The sequence below is a fragment of the Lethenteron reissneri genome, chromosome 8 (assembly GCF_015708825.2).
Source record: "Lethenteron reissneri isolate LAM-NWPU_2019-01 chromosome 8, ASM1570882v1, whole genome shotgun sequence".
In the NCBI taxonomy this organism is placed as follows: Eukaryota; Metazoa; Chordata; class Hyperoartia; order Petromyzontiformes; family Petromyzontidae; genus Lethenteron; species Lethenteron reissneri.
The window spans coordinates 7,205,160-7,231,507 of NC_083786.1; the positions used below are offsets into that span (position 1 = coordinate 7,205,160).

A 26,348-nucleotide genomic window follows, 5' to 3' on the forward strand; every position below is an offset into this window, starting at 1 on the left:
GGTTACACCAGCCCACAGGGGATTATTGTGTCCGTCGTGCAGGGAGGGGCTGGGTGGGGAGGGAGGGGCTGGGTGGGGAGGGGCTGGGTGGGGAGGGGAGGGTGGGGAGGGGCTGGGTGGGGAGGGTGGGGCTGGGTGGGGAGGGTGGGGAGGGGCTGGGTGGGGAGGGGCTGGGTGGGGAGGGGCTGGTCACCCCGTGGTGCCCTTATAAAACTCGTTTAACCTACTCACGCCGGCTTGTGCCCGCCCTCACAGTCGGGCATATTTGCGGAATACACCACGCCGCCGTTGACCCTGGCCATTGACCGAGCAACCCAACGTTCCTACCAGCTCCTTCCGCAGGAATGTATTTTAACTTTCAATTTGTGCACCAGGTATCCGCATCTGGATGCGGTGTAGGGTAGATCACGAGCTTCGTGGAAGATCAAACCCAGGGCGGGGGGGGGATCTTCTGGGTCTCTCACGAGGTGTTTTGTTCGTGATTTCTTTTCAACTCCAGCTCATCCGAGTCTTCATCGGGGTTGCACTCGCAATTGTTCAAGGTTGAGCGCAATGGCAGTGGGGGCAGCGGCGAAATTTTTGGTGGATCACCGCACACAGATGGGTTGAGAAACTCCTCTCCCGTGGGCCTCCAGGAGGTTCCATGCCCCTGGCTCGCCAGGTAGAAGGCGGCACAGCAACTGGACTCATCGCCATCCGTGTAATCCATCTGTACGGGGATAGGGTGTTGTCCCCTCGCGCAATGCGTGGAGGGGTTTCTCTTCCTCTCACGTGTTCAGTGTATGGTGATGAACACTTGACGCTAACAATTGGGTTGAAAACATCTTAAAAAAAAAACCCCAATGTAGCAGCAGCAGAACCCTCCTGAAAATGAGTCTTTGGACTCCTGGATGCGTGTGGGTCTCTCCTGGATGAATAAGTAATGTTCCAAAGAAGTAAATCCAACAGGAGCGGCGCTACCATCATCATCATCAGCCAGCAGCAAGCACCACCACAATGCTCATCGTCACCCGAATCAGTTGCGCCAACAGAACTATCCCTATCGTCAGCATCATTAGCACCATCATCATCATCAGCACCATCTCCGTCACCATCATCAGCAGTAGCAGCATAGTAGAAACAGCACGACTATCGTCATCAGCAACGGTAGCAGCAGCGTCAGTAACAGCATCATCAACATGAGCAGCAGTGCTGTGATGCACGGGCATCACAGCACTGTCGCAATTAGCACTATCATCAGCACCACTATCATCATCAGCAGCATCATCAGCGCACTACCATCACCACCATCATCAGCAGCAGCACTTATCACCATTTACAATCAGCAAATACAATCAGTAGCAGGAGCATCATTAGGATCCCTGCAAAAGCCAAATCAGCCGGAGACATCTCGTCTCTCTCGCGAGGAGACATAGCGAGGCGGAGAGACGCACACAAACAACAAATGTAGAAAAGGACAAATAATAAAATAGCCAGCATTTCCTCTTCATTATTTCCCATTTAAATCAATACATTACGCGAGGCTGTTGTGCATGGAGGTATTGAACGGGCTGGGCACGATGTGTGTGAGTGAGTGTGTCTGTGTGTGTGGGGGGGGGGGAGTGGAGCTCGCTAACAGCACTTGCCCCTACAGTCTGTTAAGGCTATACGGGGGATCTTTGTCTTTGTAGCGGTTAGCGCACTGCACTTCGAACCCGTGCCAGCCGGGTTCGATTCCCCGCTCACGGTCAACACACAGCAGTGACGATGATAATCTTAACCGGTACTGGGCTTCCCCTAGGTCGACTCAGCCTCAGATGAGTACCTGGTGCGGTGTGTAAACATCGCCACCAAGGGAGACAAATGCGGTCGGGCGTGGTGCTGGTCACCCACTGTGATGCTGTACCGTGCCGGTCTTGCTAACAGCACTTGCTACTCCAGTCTGTGAAAGACTATACGGGGGATCTTTGTCTGTGTCTTGTGTGGGGAGGGGAGGGGGGGTTAGGGGCAAGGGGCGGGGGCTAATAAAGTGGGTGGGGGGAGGGCTGCGGAAGGAGGGGGAGGGGACGTGAGGCGGGGATAATGAGCGTGACGTCACGGTCGGGGGGGGGGCAGAGGTAGCCCCGCCCACCCAGTGGTGGTAGAACGATTCGTCGATTCCAATCGCGTACGAGAATTGCGACGAATTAATCGAATCGCTCACGTGTTTTATAAATAGGTTATTTCGACCGATAAGGTTGTTAAGGGATTTAGATTCCCGGAATGTGGGGTCAAGAGCTGAAACTCAATTATAAATCGATTTTGTTAACTGCGATTTAGTAATCGATTCGCGTTATATTAATTGATTACGGCAGTCTCTTCGTTATATTATGACACTACAAAGTATGGTAGTGCCGATTTACACCACGAAATACGCTACATATTTCTAACGTTGTATGTTATCTAAGCACGACTATTAAGGGAAAAAAAATCTAATTGTGAATCGAGTCGTGCGCCGAACGTGTGACAATTCATCGATTAATCTTTATTGGAACGACAGACAAGCTTAGTCACGCACATCACAGCAAACATCGATTTCGTAATCGATGCATACAGAGAATTGTTACGATTCTTCGATTCTTATAGACAGCGAATCGATTCGTCTCGACTTTTCCCCCCCTGCCCCCTCGGGCCAACTACCCTCCGCCCCCCGCGCCCCTCCCCTCATCCTCCATCGCACCCCGCCCCTTACCTCCCCCCCCCCGTCCCCCTGTGCCCCCGCCCCTCACCCCCCACAGTGGCCCCCACCCCTCACTTCGCCTCTCGCCCCGCCCCTTACCTCCCCCCCCCGTTCCCCTGTGCCCCCGCCCCTCACCCCCCACAGTGGCCCCCACCCCTCACTTCGCCTCTCGCCCCGCCCCCCCGTCCCCCTGTGCCCCCGCCCCTCACCCCCCACAGTGGCCCCCACCCCTCAGTTCGCCTCTCGCCCCGCCCCCCCCCCGTCCCCCTGTGCCCCCGCCCCTCACCCCCCACAGTGGCCCCCACCCCTCACTTCGCCTCTCGCCCCGCCCCCCCCGTCCCCCTGTGCCCCCGCCCCTCACCCCCCACAGTGGCCCCCACCCCTCACTTCGCCTCGCGCTGCCTCTCGCCGTCGCGCGCGCGCGCCGCTCGCTTCCCGCTTTTTATTTTTTACTTAATTAATTTTTCACTAATTAACCGGATTATAATTTCCGTGAGGGAACTGTAGTGTTTTTTCCCCCAGTTTAGTTTTTGTTACGTCTTAAAAAATGTAGTATTTAAAATGCGTTTGAATCGCGTGTTGCCACCTTTCCATCAGAGGAGCTCCCCCTTCCTCCACCCTCCTCCCCTCCCCCCCTCCCCTCCAGCGCTTCCGAGACATTAATAAGAAATACAACTGAATTATAATATTAATAATTGTTGGGGACTGATGATGAAGATAGCAAGGAGAAGAAGAGCGCATTGAGTGAATTGACTTGACGGGCGCGTTAAAGTGTTGAACGTTACTGCGCGCCGGCCTCGCGAGGTGTTGAGGGAAGATAGGATTACAATTCACGTTTATTAATCGATAAACAATATCGAAGATTCGCAAGACGCGGGGAAGAGTCGCTACTTCGGCTAACTCCTGGGGGGAAAAAGAGAACGAATTGACATCGCCGCCTTTCAAGTGGAGGAACCTGCCCAGCTGCAATGGCTGCTAACATGTACCGGGTGGGAGGTGAGTGGTGAGGGGGGTGAGGGGGGTGGGAGGTGAGTGGTGGTGAGGGTGAGTGGTGGTGAGTGGTGAGGGTGAGTGGTGAGGGTGAGGGGGGTGGTGGTGGTGAGGGTGGTGAGGGTGAGGGGGTGGTGGTGAGGGTGGTGAGGGGGGTGAGGTGGTGAGGGGGTGAGGGTGGTGAGGGGGGTGGGAGGTGAGTGGTGGAGGTGAGGAGATGAGTGGTGGTGGTGAGGATGAGGGGTGGTGGTGAGGGGGTGATGGTGAGTGGTGGTGAGGAGGGTGAGTGGTGGTGGTGAGGAGGGTGAGGGGGGTGAGTAGTGGTGGTGGTGAGGGTGAGTGGTGGTGGTGGTGAGTGGTGGTTAGGGGGGTGAGGGTGGGAGGTGGTGGTAGTGAGGGGGTTGGTGAGGGTGGGAGGTGGTGGTGAGTGGTGGTGAGGGTGAGTGGTGGTGGGGATGAGTGAGGAATGAGTGAGCAATAGGAAGGCAAAGAGGTGAGGGGAGTTGAAGAGTGGTGGTACGCGATGAAGAGAGGTAAGAGGGTGACGAGTGGTGGCACGAGTGAAGGAGATGATGGGGAGGAGTGATGCGAGTGTGAGAAGAGGTGGGTGCTAAAGTGGTGAGGATGTGATTGGTGAGTAAAGCGAGTGGCAAAGTGATAAGGAACATAATAAGAGTGGTGAGGAGAGAGAACGAACGTGTCAATGTTGAGAAGAACATCTTGGCGGAGTGAGTGAGGAAGAGTAGAGTGGGGACAACTGCGGTGTAAAGATTAAGGATTAGCACGGAGTGAATAGTAAGGGTGGGGGGGAGATAGGCGATCGTGTGAATTGAAAGAATGAGTTAGAAGTGTTAGAAGTGAGTGTGAAGAGTAAAGATGTAAGGAGTGTTAATGAGCGAGCAAGGCGAAGACTGGGGAAGTGTTGCAGAGTAGTAGTAATGTGTCATTGTTGTACTTAGTACTTTCAGTAAGGTAAGTAGTGATGACACGTCTTTGGTGAAGAGTTATAACAATTGACTATTAAGGGATACACTTGGTCGGCAGTGGTGTTGGTGGGTGAAGTTAGATTCTAGTGAAAGAGTGCAATATCGTAGCGTGAAGTACTCTTAAGAAATGGTTAATAGTAATGAGTTAATAAGAGTAAGTTGGTGGGTGCTAAGTGTCCAGAGGAACGAATTAAACGCAATTGTGCTATTTAATAATGAGTGAAGAGTGAGTGAGAATATGAAGGAGTTGACCAATGAAAGTGATACTCGGCCAGTGTTTAGTCTGACGCGTGCGTATTGTATGTGCGAAGTCTGTGTGTGTTTCACGTGGTAAGTAATTCACCCTAAGTGTTAAATGTTAAGTGTGTTTTCTAGGCTCAAAAGTGCGTGTTTTATGTGTTAAGTGTGTGTTTTTTGTGTGTTAAGTCACTTAACGCACATGTTAAGTGTGTGTTTTATGTGTTAGCCGTCACGTTTAAGTAAGCGTGTCACGTGAAGTGTGTTTTATGTGTTACGTTACGTGATTTATGTTAGATAGTGAATGTAAAGAACTTGGTTTATGTTACATGCATGTTTTATATTACGCGTGTTACATGTTTTATGTTACATTTTGTGTCGTTTGGCATTAAGTGCATGTTTTATTCGCCCTGTTCACGGTAAGGTATTGTTTCATATTACATGCTAAGTGTAGCTTTTATATATGGTATATACATGTTGTGTGTCATGCGTATATTTCATGTTGCTTGTTAGGTGTGTCTTATATGAATCGTACATGCACGTGTCATCTGTTACGTGTGTAGTTTGTACTCGATGTCAAGCATGCATGTGTTTTATGTATCGGCTACGAGCTTTTGCCTTCAATGTGCCAGTCGCATGTTCATGCATCACGACTTAGCACGTGTATGGTGCAACACGCGCGCACAGCAGCGCAAACCGGACCACAGTACCTATATTTACACCTTTTAAAACACACCAGCTTGGTGAAGTAAGCTCAACAGAACCTCCCACGCCTCTGTGCGGTGTGGGAGGAAGTCCTCATCCAAGAGTAGACTCATTGACAAGGACACGTGTACAACACACACACATACTGCAAGCTCGTACCACCACGACATTAAAACAAGTGCTTGCTTACACAATACACCCTCTGTGTTATCCTCGTGTACACAATCTAGCGTGTACACCACGCGTGTGCGGTGCATGCCATGCACATGGGGCAATACACACGTGTGCATCTGAATCATCACACGGCTCAACTGTACACCCATGGCGTCACACTGTTATGCAACGTGTACAGTATTTACAGTATGCGCTGTGACCATTCGTGTGGCTGTGTCCCCCCCGTGTGTTGGCACGTGCACAAGCAAACAGCGGCCTAACGTGTAGTTCCCCCCTGTACAGTATGTACAGTGAGTACACGTGTGCACCACGCGGAGGTGCACACGTGTGCACGCTAATGGATGTCCCTTTGTGCTGTCGTGCATGCCAAGAATTCGCTCGCATACGTGTTTGTGTGTGGGCGGGAAGTCACCCTACCCTCTCGTCTTAAAACCTTGTTTGACTCAGAAGATGTGAAGGGGGGGAGGGTATATAGACTTAGCGACCACCCCATATTTTGTGTATTGCATGTAAAGAATATCTGCGGTATATATATATTTTACACGTTACATGCGTGTGCTTCGTTCCACATTCGGTGCATGTTTTCTGTTTAGGTATGTCACTTTGTATGCAAATGTGAATGTGTGCATGCATAAACAATGCACAGCGTGCAGCACACACACGATGCTGTAACAATGCAAAGTAGGTTGTTAGGGTGTGCGTGTGGCTTTTGTTGTCGCCTTATGCGGGCACGTCCCGTCGACCCGGGGCAGCCAGGGGCTGACGTATTCTGACTCTCCTGGTCGCCTGGTTCAATGCCGCCTCGCATGCCGCCAGGCTAGGACTTGGTTTTGTCGCAGGCGATGACCCCCCGGGCAACCAGTCCCGGGCATTGCCTACCGAGCGATTTTTTTCTGAGCAATGGTCCGCTCCTTAAGTCTCAGGGATATTCTTGGAAAATCCCCTCGTTGAGTACCGGGATCTTTTCCGGATCATGCTGTCACCTGGTACCAGCGATCTGCCACATGCAGTTGCCTGCTTAGTACCGTGTACACAGGAATATGTCCGGGGAAATTCTTTACATTGGTCCTTGGGATATGTCCTGAACAATGCTCTGATGGAGTCCCGAGACGAAGAGCTATTTCTAAACGACTTCTTTTGATTGCCGCATTCTGTCCCAGATCAAGTTCTCACCGAGTTCTGAGTCTTAAAGTTCCTTCCCAGATAATGCACTCCCCTAATCCAAAGGATCAGTCCTGGCATTGCCCTCCTGAGTCACGACAAGGCTTCCATTGAGTTCTGATTTCCAGCGGCCTGGTCCGGACAACAATCTTGCCGGGTTCCGAGTCCCAGCAGTTGTCCTGCACATTGTTCTCCCTCGGTCACAGGCATTTGTCCAGGGCAGTGCCCTTAACGAGTCCCGAGTCTGAGGAGGCCTAGACATCACCCTTCCCTGATTGGGGGGGGGGGGGGGGTTCTCTCTATCCCAGATATTGTTCTGATCGTGTCTTGAGTCTCAGGGGTCTGTCACAGACAATGTTCTAAATGAGATCGAAGCCCCAACTATCTGTCACTGGCAATATAAGGAACTAATTCTAGACAATGCTCTCACTGCTTTCTGACTATCACGGACCTATCCCAGTCAGTGAGTCCTGTGTGTCCCAGTAATCGTTCTAGGCAGCACCCTTCCCTGATCTCAAGGGTCTGTGCCAGACATGCTTCACTGAGTCTCCGGAGCTAATCCCTGATAATGCTCTCTCCCAAGTCCTCGGGGGTTTTCTTCTTCTTAGACATTATCTTCACATTTTCTCATTCTATCAAAGACAATGCCGCTCACTGAGTCCTGAGTCCCCGGGATCATGTCCCAGACAGTGCCCCTCACCGAGTGCCAGACGATGCCCTCCCTGAGTCCCGAGTCTCAGGGGATCTGTCCTCGACAATGTCCTCATTTAGTCCCGAGTTCCAGGGATCTGTCACAGGCAATGCCCTCCTGAATCCCGAGTCCTAGGCATCCTTCCTCGACAGTGTCCTTACCGATTCCCGAACCCCAGGGATCGATCTCGACAATACCCCTACTCGCTGGGTCCGCGTCCCGAGCGAGGCGGCCGCCACACTTGTGTGTGTTTTTTTTCCTTTCGTTTTCCTCATGCCATACCCGTGTACGTGTGTGTGGGTGGGTTCCTCATGTCTTTTATTATCATTACGCTATGGCTATCATCACCGTCATTACCTTCGTTCTCTTGTTAGTAAACCTTTAAATGTGTTGGAGAGTGTGTGTGTGTCTATGTGCGTGATAACCGCGGGTCGTGTTCGTGTCGCATTGGCTTAATTGTGCTGCGGGATTTTGCAGAGCGTAGATCGTGTCAAGGAAAAAAAAACCCGAAAACAATAATGGCGAGACCGTGGTGTCGGCTGTTGGTCATTACCCGCACCGTGCCCTGTTTAATATGTAGGCGTGTGTGTGTGAACGCTTTGTGCCGGCACCTTCATCTTCATGGCTTTACACAGCATCGGTGGCAACAGCATCCACGTATCCCTAATTCCTACAAAACACAAAATGCCGCAGTTTATTCCTGATAAAAGTTTTGGATTAAAAGAACCCACAGACACACACACACGACCCATCGCCACCACCACACATACACGATGCCATTAAACGTCTGCCGCACTGTAAGCGTTATGTAAAATTCCACAATGGCTTTCACTTGGCGACCACACAAAAACGATGACAATACAGTGCAATAATTGTCATTTATTTATCCAGGAAAATCTCATTTGAGTCTGAAGGCCTTTTTTGCAGGAGGGCTGTGAATTGATATATTTGGTAAATTCCCTTTTTAATGAGAATTTTGCTTGTGGAGAAGGAAACAGGATTACCAAGAAAACATCGACCACACATGCAAGGGGATAATACGCAGAGATCCATATGAATGGGTTCATGAACCGACTTGCTGTATACTGCCATATCCAGTCCACTTCGCAGTCAATAGTGTTTGGGAGTTTCACAGATTTATGTCATCCACCAACCCCTGAGTACTGGTGTGCAACCCACCTTGCCCTCCTATAGAAAAGTAGTAGTCGTTGTTGCGTATTTTAGTACTGTAGTAACAAATAATTAACGCTACAAATGAATGCAATATTGTGTTTAAGAGTGTACAATACTTAACACGGAAAGAAAAGATGTTCCTATGTTTAAACATTGCACCAGGTACTCATCTAAGGGGTGGGAAGTGGTGGCGCAGTGATAAACTCACTGCGCTCGGAATCTGGCTACCGGAGTACGATTTCTGTCTGCCACGGATAACATCAGTGGTTAAATAATATCTGAACCGATCCTGGATTATCCCACGTCACCAATCTCCACTATCAAGTGTGGTGAAGTATGGTGAAATTGACATGGTGTGGGGAGATGTTCTTTTTTTTATTTATGAACAGCTGTAAATTATGATTACCGTATAATCTGAGGGAAACCCAGGAGTAGGTTCACGTATAACTTTCCACCAATGTTTTCCTTGGTTAGGAATCGAAACCAGGTCACCGGGCTCATAACGCAGTGGGCCAACGACTACATGACCAATCCAAACACGTAAAGCACATAGTCAAACGATTATGAAACCTGTGCATTTAATGACATAAACATTGTTTGTTACTCTTTGTCTACTTTCAGACTATGTCTTCTTTGAAAACTCCTCAAGCAACCCCTACTTAATACGAAGAATAGAGGAACTTAACAAGGTAACGAGTTCCAGGACAGTGAAAGGGCTTCTGCCATGAAATCATCGCTGCCAGATTGTACCACCTTGCCTGAAGTAACTATTTAGATAATTCAGTAATGTATCCTCCTCAGTGTTGTTAATACAATTACAGTCTGTGCCGTAATACGTAAAAGTCCGGTGTTATCTCACTTGTGTGGCTTTCGTGCTTTCAACAAGTATACATTGTTATATATTGTTGTGCCTTGCCTCGAAATGCTGTTATGAAAATGTTTTGCAATGACACCAAATTGAGACACCATGAACTGTCAGTGTCACATTGGTTGGTTTTAGCCAGTGGGCATGGAATGAATTGAGTCTAGAATTGATTATAAAAATAAAAAAACGTATTTTTATCATCTCATTTGGAATAATGTGTTTTCAGTCTCGTTTATACATGTTTATGCGCTAAGTTATCCCAAAATTCATCCGCATATCATTTGCATGAATTTGAATAATTGATTGTGACATGCTCAATTCAACGCACGTATCGTGAGTGAAATTATCAATATGAATCGATGATTCATTGCATTGTTGCATGCCCAGTAGCTATTAGGAAAGACGCATACCACTGCAGAGAAGGTGAATACTAAACAATATCAGGAGGCTTTGATAAAGTGGTATATTAGTGATGTATATAAGGATTTATTCTAATCTGGTATTCCCAGGTCTACATTGAAAAAATACTTTCTTTTAATGGGCCCTCACCTGGTCACTAAGTTGTGTGTGCATGGTATGAGAGAAATGCCTGTGAAATATTGTTATAATCTCCCAAAAATATTACATTTGTCCCCCACACTTGACTCAGATTTGTATTCATTTTGCAAACGTAGCCACAACTTTAGAAATGTCTTGAACACTAATATTGGCATGGTGAAAATGTTTGTCATGGTTGTTTTTGACCATTGTCAAGGTTATGTCTTACCTAACTCCTCATCAATACTGTAGGTTCCTTGTTTCTTCTGATCAGAATGAGCCTCCACTTTTCTCTCTGACAAACAATATGCTTGTGAGTGTTGCCACTGATACAATATCTCACGGATGGACCAACACAAATGTGAATTAGTTACTTATGCTGGATGTTCACCACCTTAAACTGCATTGTCCCAGCATGTGGGGGACTGTAAACTGTTTTCATCGTCGAAGATTTTAGTGGACCCGTGAAAGCCTTCATGGTTCCACGTAGTTTCCGCGCACTGGGAAATTATTTCTCGCGTTGGTACGCTTTGGGGTGGTTAAATTGGTAGGCTGATGTTGAGGTATAGGTGACAGTGCCTTGACCTGCGTCGTAATGTTAACATGCGGATTGAAAATATGACAGCCATTTACAAACTTTTCTTATCGCAGTCTACTGTGCCTTGTTTCTGCAAAAAGTAACTAAGCATTCAAGTGGAAAGAACTTCCTGCTTATTTATCCACCCCCCCCCCCCAAGCATTGAACTGTTCAAATGCTGTTTTTGATTGATTAGTTTGAAAGCTTCTTCTTGGTTCTTTCAGGAACGTCACGTAGAAGGAAAATAATAAAATGATAAAAATAAAACATAATAGAATCATTCTCACGACGTTTCGGCCACAACGCAAGCAGCCGTCTTCAGGTGGAGAACAGGTCTGTCGAGAAGGCAGAGTCTGAGACTCGTTCTCCACCTGAAGACGGCTGCTTGCGTTGTGGCCGAAACGTCGTGAGAATTATTTTATTATGTTTTATTATTATTATTTTATTATTTTCCTTCTACGTGACTTTACCGAAAGAACCAAGAAGATGAATCCCTGCAGTCACGAACGCTTTAAATCGATATTTAGTTTGAAAGCTGTTCAATAAATTATTAAAAGTAAAGGTGCAGCCCTGCAATTGCTTGCTCATGCCACTTGCTGGTGGAATGAGCCACCACCAAAAGGAGCTCTATAGAGAGCCTATAGAGTGTATTTCATCTGCTCTTTCGTGCTGGTTAGACATATTGGAAGTTTTGTAAATACCCAGGCTTTACCCCGATCACAGCAAGCTGCCAATTGACTAACTGTGGTGTACCCATTTATACTGCTGGGTTGACAGACGAGTGGGGGGGATTAAAGAAACTTACGCAATTGTTTAATCTGCCCTGTTGGGAAATCGAATTGAATCTGACCTCTGGATTGCAAGTCCAGTGTGCTGGCCATTTCACCACGGCAGTGAGTTGAGAAATTAAGACAAATGTAAAACATTTTGCTTTGCAAATTACAAATTGCATATTGGTTGGATCAGAGTAGCATCAGAGTAGGATGAGGGTTTATATTAAGGCCAAGACATTGCCTCGTATGTTTTATGACGTCCTTTTATTTTCCACTGCATTTTTTCTGATCATCATGGAATGTCGACACGGCAATTGGTAGCATGTGTTAATATTAAGTCCTGAGAAAGATTGGATTATGTTTACGAGGTAGGATCGGTTATTCGCAGGGTACTGGTAAAAAAAACACTGCTCCACTTCTGTACCTCCAGAATCTCCAGTGCATGAAATTTCCATTAGCTGTGGAGCCCATTCTACAAGGCAGTGTAGCCTTGTATTACTCTCATTCCTGGACTATTGTAACGAGCAGTGAGCAAGCCAAAGTGATTTCCTGCTCAAATGAGCAATGAGGTGGTGCTCATCTCTTTTTTTTACAACCCTGAGTCGTCGGGAGTGGATATTCCATATTCTTATGGCGGGGGAAAGTTTATCCATAGGGCAATCACTTTTTTCTGACTTCAAAGGAATGATTGACGGTCAACCCGAAAACAGGGATTTGAACTCCTCAGCCTTTTGACTGTGAGCCGCTCGCTCCACTGATGATCTACCAGGATGGATTGTGGGCAAAGAGCTTTAAGAAAATAGGGTTAATTCTAGATTTGAAGCTTTCGTGACTGCAAGGATTCATATTCTTAGGTTTTTTCGGTAAAGTCACGTAGGTAAAAAATTCAAAATAATAAAAGTAAAAAAAATCACGACGTTTCGGAGGCAACACAAGCTTCCGTCTTCAGCTGTCGTGCTGTGACGGTTCCACCTGAAGACGGAAGCTTGTGTCGCCTCCGAAACGTCGTGATTTTTTATTTTATTTTTATTTTTTATTTTACTTTTATTAATTTAAATTTTTTTACCTACGTGACTTTACCGAAAAAAAACCTAAGAATATGAAAATAGGGTTAATACATTTCCTGCAGGACAAATAATGAGGTGTTTCTCCTCTTCTCCTGTCTGCCTGGGGATACATGTGGAGGAGTTTACGACCACGTTTTGTTTAAAATATGCTTAAATATACTGTAGTCTCTTTTAACTACCCTGTCTGGGCTGTTGAAGCATTGTGAGTGTGTTTGTACAGGGTGTTAAAGTGATATGTAGTCAGCTTATTTTCTTACAGTACCTGAAGACCAGCCTTGATGAAAAGGTTATGGAAACTGAAATAGCGTTGTTATGCTTCCGTTGGTTATTGGCAAAATACTATCAAACGTGGCTTGGGAGGATGAGACAGTTGTGCTTGCTTTTTTTTGCTAGTGGCTCTGGTATGCCCAAACTGTATCTGCTTAATTGTGAAGAAAAGTAGGCTTGGGTTAGGCCACATCATGACAAGGGATCATGACCGATGGACAAGATTAGTGATGGAGTGCCAGCTGAAGGAGGGGAATACGCCTGAGAAAGCAACCAGCATGGTTGGCAGGAGGGGGATGAGCGCAACCGCTCTATGTGAGCGAGATGAATTGTCGTGTTGCAATGGTGTGATGGGAGGCCTTCATCCAGAAATGGATAGATCAAAACTGATTTTGTTATGTAAGACTTAACCCTGCTGTTCCATCCAGCATTAAGTAGTCTTTATATTCTGTGGTGGTGTCACCATTGCCAACAGGAGCCTTAGGCTGGTAAATGAAAAAAAATCAGAACCCTAAAATTGGCCCCCTTCTGAATAAGCTTCATGTGTTCATAATAGAAGTTTTTGGGTTAGATCGCGTAAATGTATAAATGTGTCGTTAAAACCCGCCACCACCCGACACAGCCAACTAGTAAGGGTTGTCACGTTAACAGAACGTGGCCAATTAGTCACTAGTACAGCACTAACCGGTGTGTTGGAGAGCCAAGCCACAACATTTACAAAACTGAGTACGACGTTTCGCCAGTAATTACAACTAGCTTCATCTGGCTGTTGGTGTGCTGTACTAGTGACGAATTGGCATGTTCTGTTTACGTGACAACGCTTACTAGTTGGCTGTGTCGGGTGGTGGCGGGTTTTAACGACACATTTATATATTTACGCGATCTAACCAAAAAACCTCTCTTACGGATGATATTGGTCGCGAAAGCCTACATGTTAAACCAAGCTTCATGTGCGTCGGGGAAAGTGTGCAACAATATCAGTTGAAAATAATAAGAATACATGTGTTTTTTCAATTCATATATCACGTTATTTATGCTCATGTCTCAAAATTCTGCAGATTCTGTAATGAACACGGTTTTTACACGGACGCGCTGGAAACCTCAGACGAGCGGGAAGGCGTCCAGAACTGCCGCCAACAATTGCCCAAGCTCTGTGTTCCTGAGTTGGCACTTTGAGCGAACTCCATTGTTATAATGACAATGTCATTGCCCTTCTGTAATTTCTCTTTCTGCACAGACTGCAAATGGGAACGTGGAAGCGAAAGTGGTATGCTTCTATCGTCGGAGAGACATCTCGAGCAACCTCATCTCGCTCGCCGACAAGCACGCAAGTAATCCAGCTCCGCAGCGCTGTGCACGTACCCCGCTATGTCCACGTACCCCGCTATGTCTGCGTACCCCGCTATATCCGCACGGCAGCTAAATAAGTGGTAGAAGGGTAAAGTGCGGCACTGCATTGGCTTGTTCACTCAACTGCGGCGAGCGAGAGCTCTAAAGAGCCCTTCCTTCTAACGGAGATGTTGGCCTACTCTTCCACGTTTGGCCAGACTGCTTGGGAGAGGTGGGAGTTGCCAGACGGTCACCCCACTGCACGTGACCTGCTGATTGACTAATCGGTGTACCCCTTTTATAACTTATGGGTGGATAGAGGTGACGAGGGAGGAGTTAATAAATTTGCCACATTGTTTCAACTGCCGTGCTGGGAGATGGAATCGAACTGGTGACCTGGATTGCAGGTCATGTGTGTGAACGATGACACTGTGACAGCTTCCATATTCAAAACACAGTATCTGTTAAAAACCTCCGGTTGCAATATTCAAGGATCGCAGACCCGATGCGAAGTTTTATTTAACTTCAGATTGCATTCCATTAGTCAGCGGTGATAACATAGGATAGCTCATTCATTTCTACACTTTTTTTTGACCGAGAAATCTTGCTTGCTGCTTTTAGTATTCATTGCCAATGTTAAAAAGTTTAACACCGGCATTAAAGTAGTTGCGGGAAAAATGTGAACTGGAGTCCATTTCAATTTACCTTTTGTTACGTGCCTGGAAAAGAGATCACCCTGGAAAATCCCATTATGTAGACTACTATATGGACTACACAAGAAAGTGCTGTGCTTGTGATCCCATTACAATTTAAATTGCTTAGTTGGAACGTGTGACAACCCAGAGAGTGTTGTGTACCGGAGTGCTTAAGCCTTTTCTCTTTGAATTTGCATTTGTTGTGCGTTATCACTTTTTCAACCCCCCACTTTCGAATGCGGTGGCGATTGTCCTCTGTGCTTCGCAATGTTGCATTAGGAGGACCTGAGTGGGGGTAAAACTCCACTTAAGCAAGGTGAATTGAAAAAAAAATCAATTTGCGAGGTTGTCCAACATCCCAGCACAATCACTTGAAGTACTTCACAATTGCCACCACAGTAGTCACGTATCTTCTGCATATGTCGATAAAATAACGCAAGCAAGATGTGTAAAATTAGGTGTGGAATTCCTTTTTTGTTTAAATTGGTTCTGATAGCGTTATCTGCAGTGCAATTTGTGTGATTCTACACGTGTCTCATACATGTAAGACTACGTAAAATTTCATTCGGTTCAGATTTAGTTTTCAAATTTCTTTGTCTTTTTTCTTGACGTCTTATGCTTTCGTAGAGAGCCCAATGAGTGGAACTTGTACAAGAATTGTGGGAAATTTATTCTGAGATTAAAAGTCTACATTTGTCATATGAATCACTCCATTTGTAATTATTACATTTTTATTTAAGCCATAATTGTGGGATTCGATGTATTATTTTTGTCACTTACCTCACAATTCAACATTTTTATGTTCCGGCTTTTGCATGTTGAAAAAGACAATTGTCTTAGACACATTAGAAGTAGAGCCCAAAAAATGTATTTGCACTTGTGCAATGTATCTTCTGAATGCAGAGATGTTCAGAAATGTTAATAGAAAAACTTGTTTTATTTATCAGAGCTCGTGTGAAAATTTGCTTTGGTTAAGTAATTCTTCAGCTTTTGATGAAAATCGTAAAAAGTTAACGTTGAACATAATCTGCAAAAATGGACTCCCAAATTTGTAGAAAATGTGCCACTTTTTGTAAGTAATTGTGTAAAAACTGAGTGACTCTTAGTGTGGGTGATATTTGTGCAGTGATGGGTCAAATTATTTTCTAAAGCAAAACTAAATATATTTTAAAAACTCAAGCTCGAAGATAGTTTTTAGACTTTTCCGCCCACATTCACATCGTTTTCTTTCACATGGTCAAACACATTCTCGTGGTTATATTTAATGTGTACTGCTTTTATTGTATAAATTAATCAGATAGGGGTCAAACACAGAGATACATGCTTTGAAAATGTGTAAAATGCATTTTTAAAAATCTATTGGAAAACTTTCATGGTCTCTTATATGTGACATGCACTTCTTATTTCAATAGGTAATGTCATCATTCAACCTCTTTCCTCCCCAAGCATTCCTTGGCTTCTGTAATAAAAACCAATGCAGCTGCTTTATTACTGTATTCACACAGAGGTAAATCTGTATAATATCCAGTTTGGGACTTTTTAATTTATTTAAACCGCCCCCCCCCTCCCCCCCCAAAAAAAATCTGTGCAAAAAAATTGTGGCACGTCCGCCATAGTTGGGAGTCAGTTGGCACGGCTGTAGTTGAGGTGGAGGGAACTGAGAATATGCGGCCATTTTCAGAGATGTTAAAAGATCTGCATAATTAGGTCGTGATGTGGAATCTTATTTAAATGCCCTCTGGCGCTCCGGTATTCTGCATCCTCGCTCAGAAAATGCTATTAAAATAAATAAAAATACCTCCCCCACCCCCAAAAAATAAATTTTAAATGGCGAATAGGCGAAGCAACTGAAATTAATATAACCCTTGTCACCCCCTGCGTGCCTTCTTCAGCCCATTGCTTTTGTCCGGCGTGTTCAACATGGCCACCTTTGCCTGTAGCCAGAACGCCTGTACACGCACGCACACAGAAAAAAAAATCGCCTTGTACAGCGGTGAGAAGGAGGAGGGATTTGGTTCAGGAAGTGATTGCTGACGTGAGCTGATGCCATCTTGCTGGTGCTGTCATACGAGGGGCTTGCATTTCTGTACCCCCGCCCCTCCCCTCCTCACCCTTCCCTTGCTACCAGCCGTCTCTTCCCTCCCCCCCCCACTCTGCTTGCCCGCCACCACCCCCTCCACACAACAACTCCGCCCCCAGATATCCCCCAATCTTCCCCCAACCCTCCAACCCTTTGAGACCAACCTCTTTTTTTTCCTGCGGCGATTGCGTGTGGCTGGGGCAGGGTCAGGTGACTGAGCTTGCGTGGGTCCCCTGGCTGCCTCCCGTTGGCTGCCGCAAGCCTGGCACGGTGCCAGCGGCATTATGCGAGGGAGCGTGCGCGTGCGTGCCTAGATGCATGTGTTCCTACGCGTGTGCCTGTGTGCAACCTTTCACCCCCCTGGATATTAATGGCAGCGCTTAGGTGCCATGGAAGTTACTAGACTTCCTCATGCAGGCACGTTGCCCGGTTTATTTTTTTTCTTCCCTTTTTGAATATTTTTTTTACATTTCTTCTTTCCTTGACTGCTGTTTTATTTTCTGGTTTTGCCAAAGAGACGACTGTTTGCCGCACGATTTCAGATTTCAGTATTTTGCTGGTGATTTCTCTGCTTACATATTCATGCCCATTTGTTTGAAAGCATGAGGCCAATTCAAAAATATCGCTTATGATTGAGTAGTTTAATTGAAAACATTGTATCTTGTGTGGCACCAGTTGAGGGTTGAGTGAGTTTTTTTTGGGACCTATTTTCCAATTATCCCTTGTCGTTTGTCAGATGTTTTGTTAGCGGTTGTCTTTGTGCTTATGAATGCGTGCATGTCACACACTTTGGCACCAAATAGGCGGTTGCTTTTCATATTCGCAAAAGAAAAAAATCTGGACCTGGTATGTCAAAAGCTGCATCGAGTAACTGGCTGGTGTGTGACAACTCACGTGCAATTGTCGGCTGGCATATCTGTGTGTGTTCTACTTGTGTGTGTGTGTGTTCTACTTGGTTTTCATCACGTGGCATTTTATCCGCGGTTGGTGATCATTGCCAATGAAGACGTGTCAAAGATTTTCCAGTTGAATTCAGCTTCCATGATTTTCTTGGTGCTGTCCTGCCCCGCTGAGATTTGTAAATACTTGAGGAACTGTTATGTCACGGGTCGTTTTCTGCTTTTTTTAAGCACTGTGTTCCCCACCGATTGGCTCACCTTTCTCCGTTACGCGTACGAGTGACTGATCGAGCTGTGTGCCGCATCTCACAGCTCTGCTTGCACACACACAGAGAGAGAGGGGGGGGGGCGGGGAACTTGTGTGAGAGAAGAAGAGTTCAGCAGATAAAAAAAAAGAGTGACAGGCGGTATCATTTAGCACACCAGATACAAATCTGCGTGAGAATTGGTTGGGTAAGTCGGCGATGCGACGGAGATATACGCAGTGGTCGTGGAGACACATGCCGCCTGTCAGTTCTCAGTGCCGACTTCTCATTTTCAGTTTGGCCCTTTTCATTCCATTGCCATGGATTACACACACACAAGCCAGATGTCTCGGCGGTAGATCTAGAGGCTCGCAATTGGAAGGTTTCAAGTTTAAATCCTGGTTGGGGGTTGACATATCCAATCCTTTTGTGTATCATAAAACAGGTACCGTTTCGTGGGGGAAGCCGACAGTGGTTGCCCTGTGGATGTAATCGCCCTCACCATGCGAACGTGGAAATTCTGCCACTGTGTCAGGGCTTAATGAGACGATCATCGCCTTAATGCTCAATGGAACACGAAGTGACTGTGACACGTTCACCCGCAGTTCTTGTTTTCTAGTTGGCTATAGCTCGAGTGGTTTGTCAAAAGTCTGTGGTCATTCCCCCTCCCCCAACCCAGGCGTGGCAGGCAGTGGTAATTTTAAGAGAGAGTGCATAACCCAAGGTGTTCACTACCGATTGCACCTGGCGTGATATAAAAAGCTATGATAAATCTCTGCGCGCATCAAATCTTGAGTTAAGATACGATCCCTCTGAATGTGAGAATGCATTCGTTAAAAACGTGTCTAACAGGGTTCGTTCGTTTTCAGGGCTTTCCCTGCAGAGGTTATGTAACCTGCGTTCACGACACAGTGGACTGTGCTTCTTCCACACTAAGCGTTACGTAAACACGGGGGGCTAAATTATTTTTTTCACAATTAACCCTTGGTGCCGTGCGGTAAACGTTTGCGACAGTAAAACAAGAAAAAGCATTTGTGCCACTGTGAAAAGGGGTTAATGCCGCGCTGATACGAACTGCTCGTGTATAGCTAGGCGAGCGCTTGGGGGATGAAAGACCCGCTGGGAGTCTGGCAGAGACAAACAGTCTTTTCATGCACGGAAAATAGTGATCCAGACTGTTATTAAATCGAGTATCATGTGAAAATGTACCGCATGTGCTTTGTGTGGTCGCAGTGTTCTCGGGCCTGTTGTTTTCAATTTTGTACCTGAGCACACGGTCAATTAGCACTCGCGAGTATTATTAGCAATCCACCACTTGTCATGAATCAAATTAGCTTAACCCCCTGCAGGCCTTTATATGAAATGGTTATGAGCCAATTAAAAAATATTTACCTATGAAATTATTATAAAGAGCTGTCAAGCTCTCATGCGCGGCCTTAACTTTACAGGTTTGCCACGTCCCTGTAAAAAGGGAGAAAAATGATGCTAAATCCTGCATCAGCCACGTTCGGAAGGACATGTGCGATGGAGGGGAATTTAAGTCTTTCCAATCAAATTAACCCACGGACCAGACGCACAAGAAGGGGTTTCCCAGTCTGTACGAGCAGGGCTCACAGAGACCCAGGGCCAGACGACCGTGGCTAGACCTGTTGGTGGGGGGGGGTAGCATGCGGCTGTGGTGGGGGAAGGGAGAAGAGTGATGGTCGTGTGGGGGAGGGGCGTTGTGATAGACCAACACTATATGCACAACAACGCATAGCAAGAACATAGCGCAAGCACGCACACACCATACGCCCACGCCGGCACACAAGCCATGCACCCAGCAGCACGCACTGTGACAAAGTGCCCTGTGATTGAGATTTGAACGCGCGCACGCACATAGTACAGTAACCCAGGATTATTTAGTTTGCCGTCAATGGTAGCACAACACCCCCTTTTCACTATTGCTGACTCGGCGTTCTCCTCCCCCCCCCCCAAACTCCCTACCACCACCCTCCTCACAAGTCTCTGCTGCTGCTCACTGCTCTTTAGCTGCACTGGCCAGATTCCCATTGCTATAGGGATGCAAAAGTTACACCAGAGATGCGCCAGGGCGGTCGGTGTGCAGTGGTTTCTGGTTTCTGCAGCCCATGCAGCTGGATCAAGTGCCACAGACACAGACATGCAAGAGCCCTCGATCGGAGGACCGTAATGAGCCATAGCAAGCTCCGCCCAATGTGTGTATCCATGGCCCCGTATTATGGATTGCAGAGATGAGCAACAAAAGGTCCTTTACCTCTTGCCGCTAAGCAGCTACCGCATGCGTAATGTCGCGCTCACCGCCGTTGATGTTTTTGCGTCTGGGATGAAAAAAAACATCGGGGTGCGGTGCAATTTTTGTCGTTCGTTTAAAACAATGTGTTGAATCGTACGAAGCCTTATACGGCGTGTGTTTACGACATTTGTCAGTGGTTGAATTTCATGCATGGCTAAAATTATTCGGACGATACCAAATTTGTTGAGTGTGATTTAAAAAAAGATATTAAAAAAATATATATTTTTTAATGTAACTTCTGTGATGTGTAGTATTTGTAGTTTTTTTTTTAAATTGCCAGATCCAGCCTTTGCCACATTGATTCCCAATTAATTTGCTTTACCACATTGGGCTGCATCATTTTATCTCGTTTCTCTATGGCCTGGAGGTTTTTACAAATGAATACTCTAATTATTTACAATTTTCCACCACTGGGCAATTTTGGCTTTTGACCTAAATGTTTTCTGTGGTTGTGTTGCGGGTGTGTTGAGTTTTAAACGTCCGGTCGTTTTGTGACGGAGGGAAAGCAGCACCATTCCATCCTTTTTTTATCCTCTGGTAATTTGGCGACGGACATGTGGGCACACAGCAGTAATGGTGACAAATGGCCCAATTTTTGAAACCTCCGTGGCACCCTGCTCTCTAACACGTAACCTTTTGACGGCGTGATTAGGTAAGCAATGAGGATTGACGCTCGCGACCCTTGCCCCTAACCCCAGCGCTCTCCCCCAACCAGCTCCTTCGTTCTCTCCTCTCCACGCCGTTATTGATGCACACATCCATTTGGACAGTACCAATGTCAAGTAGCCAGACTCTTGTGTAGACAAGAGTTAAACCCTCGTGTCACATTATTCTTGGAAAGAAAATAATGCCATGTTCTCTTAATTAGAAGATGCACTGTTTACCCCCTTTATTTTAAAGAGAAAGTTGGGTGTTTTTAAAAAATATTATGCTCGTTGTGCATGTTTGAGAGGCTAAATTTGTATCACGTTTTTCACACTGGGCACACGATTGGGCTGCATCTCACTTTTGGAGCATCTTATAATATATAATACGGTTGTGTAAATATCCTGTTTTTATCTGGGAAGGCCTTGCTGAGAGTCTAGACTTTTTAAAGTAGGGACCCAATGTGGGATGTTTGGACAATTCCTTTAATGAGTGTTTTGCTTTGTGTAGGAGGAAATCAGATTACCTTAAGAAAAGGCACTAACATGTGAAGGGCAAACACTCATAGGTCCACCCACACAGGTGCATGAACTCACTTGCCGAATTGCTGTCGCCTAGCCACTTTCTCAGCCAAATGAGTGGGTGTGGGAGTTCCACAAATCTTCGTGATGCACCAACTCTCGTCTCAGAAGCGTTGGATCACTCGTATATGAGTCATCATATATGACTCGATATGCTCTTGTACTATTTGTTCCAGTTACTGTTTTTTTTATATACTAGGCGATTTTAAATGGCTATGCAGCTCATGATATTTGCTTTCTGAGTCTCATAAATATTGATCCCTTAATATCCAAATATGTAAAATAGTCTCATTTTAAGAGCCTTTGGCAATTGCTTTCAACCTGAAGAATCCTTAAGGTGCCATAGTCTCTTTGTAATTTATTGCATAAAATAGTGTGTGTCTATGTATATATGTTTGTTGACTGCTCATGCCTTTACACTCATTTACGTGACGAATATAAATTTAATGATATCTGCTCCACGTTAACCACTTCACATGACATGTGACATCCCAACGGCCCGCTTGCTGTTAGGCACAGATTAACAACAATATTGAACCGTCACCTTTTTATGGAAGGATAGTCCCAACCCAGGCAGGCATACTGTTAGTTACTGAATTTGTGTTTTATTACAGTACAGTAATTTATTTTCTTGGGGACACGTACATTTTTGTTTGCGAGGCATAGTAAGGAGTAGGCGTTAGCCGGACAGTTTTCCTTTCTTTCTCTGAGTAGGGTTTATCATGCCGATCTAGAAAAGGTCACTGCCCAGTAGTAGCAGCAAGGGTACCGGTTGTTTGGATAGGTGGCACACTGGGGCACGTTTAGATGTGGCTAGGAGAGTTTCTTTTTCATGTCTCAACAAAGCAAGCTATGACGCAGTGATATTTCCTTAGTGCTGTCCATTTGGGTTGGAGTGGTGTGCACTTGGGTGTTTATTGCCTATGACAAAATCGCCCGTAATGCACCAGATCCCGTCAAACCTCATAAGCTAAGCAGGTTTGAGCTTGGCTAGCCCAGTGAAATTTACTTCGTGTTGGCCATTTAGATGGGGTTTGTGTGCACTTTGCTGTTTATTGTCTATGATCAAATCACCCAAAATTCGACCCACCAGACATTAGGAAGTTAAACAGGTTTGAGCCTGGATATAGTTATATAAAATAGGTATAGTCGGTGTTGTGGGCAGTGGAGGGCAGAGTAGCAAAATCCATTGTTCTTTACCCCACATTACCTTCACCAACCCGCAACAACCAGCGTGGTGAAACATGGTGAAATAACCCCTGACTGCCTGCATGACATTGTGAGGCCCTCATCAAGCACTGGAATGACAAATGGGCTGTAGATGTACCGTTTATGACAGGATAAGGGACTTTGGACCATCACAGCTTTGTTTACACTCGTTGAGATATTCATGTTTTAATTGTCCCAACTTGGGGTCATTATTTCGTGTTTTTTTATGTTTACACAGCATTAGACAATTAGCACATTTCTCTCACTACGAAACAGAAAGTCCTGAGCGTTTAGCATAATTACGCTCTAAGCTTCTTTATAATAACAGCTGCACTGGTCGTAATAACTGAGTTCTCTGCCCTTTGCTGAAATATGGGCACATAATTGGCTCTTGCCAGTGCATGTGGTTTATTTTGTCATTTTCATATGCTGGTAATGCTTACATTGCTACTGACAACATCCACTCCTAATGTTGATGAAAAGCATTAATTTCAGGGCTTTCAGAGTGGTGCAACTAGATCTCAGTTTTGTGTTCCACCTAAGTTAAATGTATTGACCTCACCCAATGTGAACAAAGGCCATGCTTTGTCTGCAAGGGTTGTTGGGTCACATAGAGATTTGTGAAACTCCCAAACTCGCTATGCTATCATGTGGCCAGGCAATACGTTTCCCCGACCTTAGAGTGTTATTCCATTGTAAACTTGATTTTTCTCTGGTTTTCTGGATTTCTTCCCACGTTTACTGCATTTTTCTGATTAGAAGACATGTTTTTCCACTTTTATTTTAAAGAAAAAGTCGAGTGTGTATATTCTAACCTGGTGAGTGTGTGTGGCCAGTTTTGTAAACGTTTATTGACACCGGACACAAGTTTGGTATTCATCTTACTTTCCGGAGCATGTTATAATCTGGAAAATATGGTAATGGCATCATTAATGGACACCTTTGCAAATGATATGTTTCACATCAGTGAATGTTTGAAGGGAAATCTAAAAATAAGCATTTAAAGAAATATTAAAATTAATTTATATAATTATTACATATATTGTAGATTTCACCAACCATCCCATTGCAGGTCACTTCTGATATGGTCTTGGAATTCATTGAGGATTTACTGGGCAAACAACACCATGAACAATAATTGACAAGGAAAATTCAAAGTGACTCTTTTTTTTTAAGATAGAGGAAAGTTCAGTGGTTGCCCCACAGAGTGCGAAATATAGAAAATCTTGAATTTGTAACACATCTAATTACTACCGTATCTCAAAACTGGCGATTGTTGGGTGCTCATTACCTGTTGCATAGAGACCTGGCCCATTTCTGTGAAGAGGAGAATGGTTCTTTGAAAATACTAGGTCAGGCGCTACATTCAGAATGTCTGTTAAGTGCCTCTACCGATTTGCGCATTATCACTGAGGCAGTAGTATGCACGTTTTATTATTCCTGTGCTGTTACCTCAATGGTAGCTATGGTGAGAATTTTACAATCGTCGTCAACTGACTATTAGGGCTATAAAGCAAGTTTGGCCCCTCTTCTTTGGCAGTTAAGAACATTCAATTTTTTGTTGTTGTTGAGTGCAGTATGGTGATGCTGACTTTTGTCCCTTTTGACCGAGTCCCTAAAAAAGACACATTAATTCAGTATTAAGTATAATTAGGTAATTGTGAGGACTTTGATATGGTGCATTCAGCCTAGTGTGTTGGCACCAACGCCTGATGCAGCTGCTTATCTCTGTGCGTTGGCTGTTGCGCTTCATCCGGATTCTCACCCTGCTATGTGTGTGTTCGTGTGCCTCGACGATTGGGGCGGCAGGGTTGATGCAGTGGTAACGCTAGTTCCCTACAGCAATACGTTTGTGGGTTCCATTCCCGACTAGGTCACCTTTCCGTGTGGTGATTTGTATGTTCTTTTCCTGTTCTGCATGAGTTTCCAGAGTTCTCCACTTTCTTCCCATAGATAGCTAAAAACACTATAACTGGTATTGGTCAAACATCCCAATGCTGAGAAATTACCGGCAAATTACTCCCTGCAAATTACTCCCCTCCTGAAAAATAGACTTGAGACACTGAGGCTTTCCTGGACAAACAAGCGTAATAATACATGAAATAATAATTATTTATATAATGCGTTTGTTTTTTTCTCCAAAGTAAAAATATGTGTTATTGACTGCATTGTCAGAAATCCAACATGGCTTCTGTTTTCTCCATAATATATTTACGCCTTTTGTTTCTCCAATTCATTGTCAGGGAATATCTTCGAATGTCACTGTGAATAACATTAGAAAATGCATTTCTACACTCCTTACTGCCCTTCTGTTTTGGTACTTTATTATTGCCAGCTCAATATAGCTTTTCCATTTTTGTAAATGCTTTTTATAGTTTTCTAAATATAGTTGTATATAGGCCTTGTTGACCTAGGTCACCGTTGCAATGGACACAATGGTTCATGTATCTCTATACTCTTGGGTTTTTTCGGTAAAGTCACGTAGGTAAAATTTTTCAATTAATTTAATCACGACGTTTCGGGCGCAACACAAGCGGCCTTCTTCAGGTGGGGACAACTTAGCGAAAGCACACCGCTTAAGTGTGTCTCAGAGGTGGCTGTGACGAGTAATTATATATTGCAGTCACGAAAACTTCCAATCTAGAATCATGTATCTCTACGGGTTTACTTAATCTCCTAGAAAAATAAAGGATACTGACCGATTGCCTTCCGGGACTGATGGTGGATTGATCATGGTTGATGATGGTGGATTGATAATGATTGTGGAGTGGGTGGCATTGCACTCCAGACCACATGCCTCCGGTGGTCTTTACCCAGACTTGCTGACCAATAATTGGCTGTAAAGTCTAAACCGATAAACACACTTGCAGTACTTGCTTAAGCACTAGGCACTTTTTAATGGGTGGCAGGGCGACGCATTGTCTGGGAACCCTTTTAAAGGGGCAGCTCTTTCAGGAACTCCAATGTTGTTCTGGTTTCGAACATTTGCTGTGGTGGAGTGGGGGTGGTATGTGCCTTGGGCTCACGTGTACACTCCACCACCACTGTATGTACATTTTTACACGTACAGCCTTTTATCTATTCACTGCTGGATGTGGCCTCCTCTCGTGGGAGTTAATTGACCATACTTCATCATGTTGGTCAGTGTGGGACTTTGGTGGTATATGCCAGTGCTAAAGTACATACGTCACCCCAGCCGTATATATTATAATATCGATATCATACTGTCATGTCCATGGACATGTGCAGGCTTCTGTCAGTTCACTGCTGAGTGAGGACTCTCCTGGTGCGGGTTAGTTGACTATACTTTACCACATTGGTGCGTGCAGGTTGCTGAATCTGGAAATCAAAAGTATCATAGCTATGTTTCTGCCTATTACAGCCTGGCGTGCATGGCAGTCACTCTTTGAAACGTTATGGGGGTTCAAGCCTGCTTAGCTTCTGAGGTCT

General features: G+C 45.4%; 1 protein-coding gene across 5 annotated transcripts in view; it reads left to right on the forward strand.

The window, feature by feature from the left end:
* Positions 1 to 3,080: 3,080 nt before the first annotated feature.
* LOC133362258 (metastasis-associated protein MTA1-like) overlaps positions 3,081 to 26,348 on the forward strand; it is a 63,117-nt gene continuing 39,849 nt past the window's right edge. For all 5 annotated transcript variants that reach the window (XM_061581183.1, XM_061581189.1, XM_061581204.1 and 2 more), the window contains exons 1-3: positions 3,081 to 3,694; positions 9,437 to 9,504; positions 14,139 to 14,232. In XM_061581183.1, coding sequence (XP_061437167.1) covers positions 3,667 to 3,694; positions 9,437 to 9,504; positions 14,139 to 14,232 — 190 coding nt within the window. In that variant the 5' untranslated portion in view covers positions 3,081 to 3,666. The remainder of the gene's footprint in view (positions 3,695 to 9,436; positions 9,505 to 14,138; positions 14,233 to 26,348) is intronic.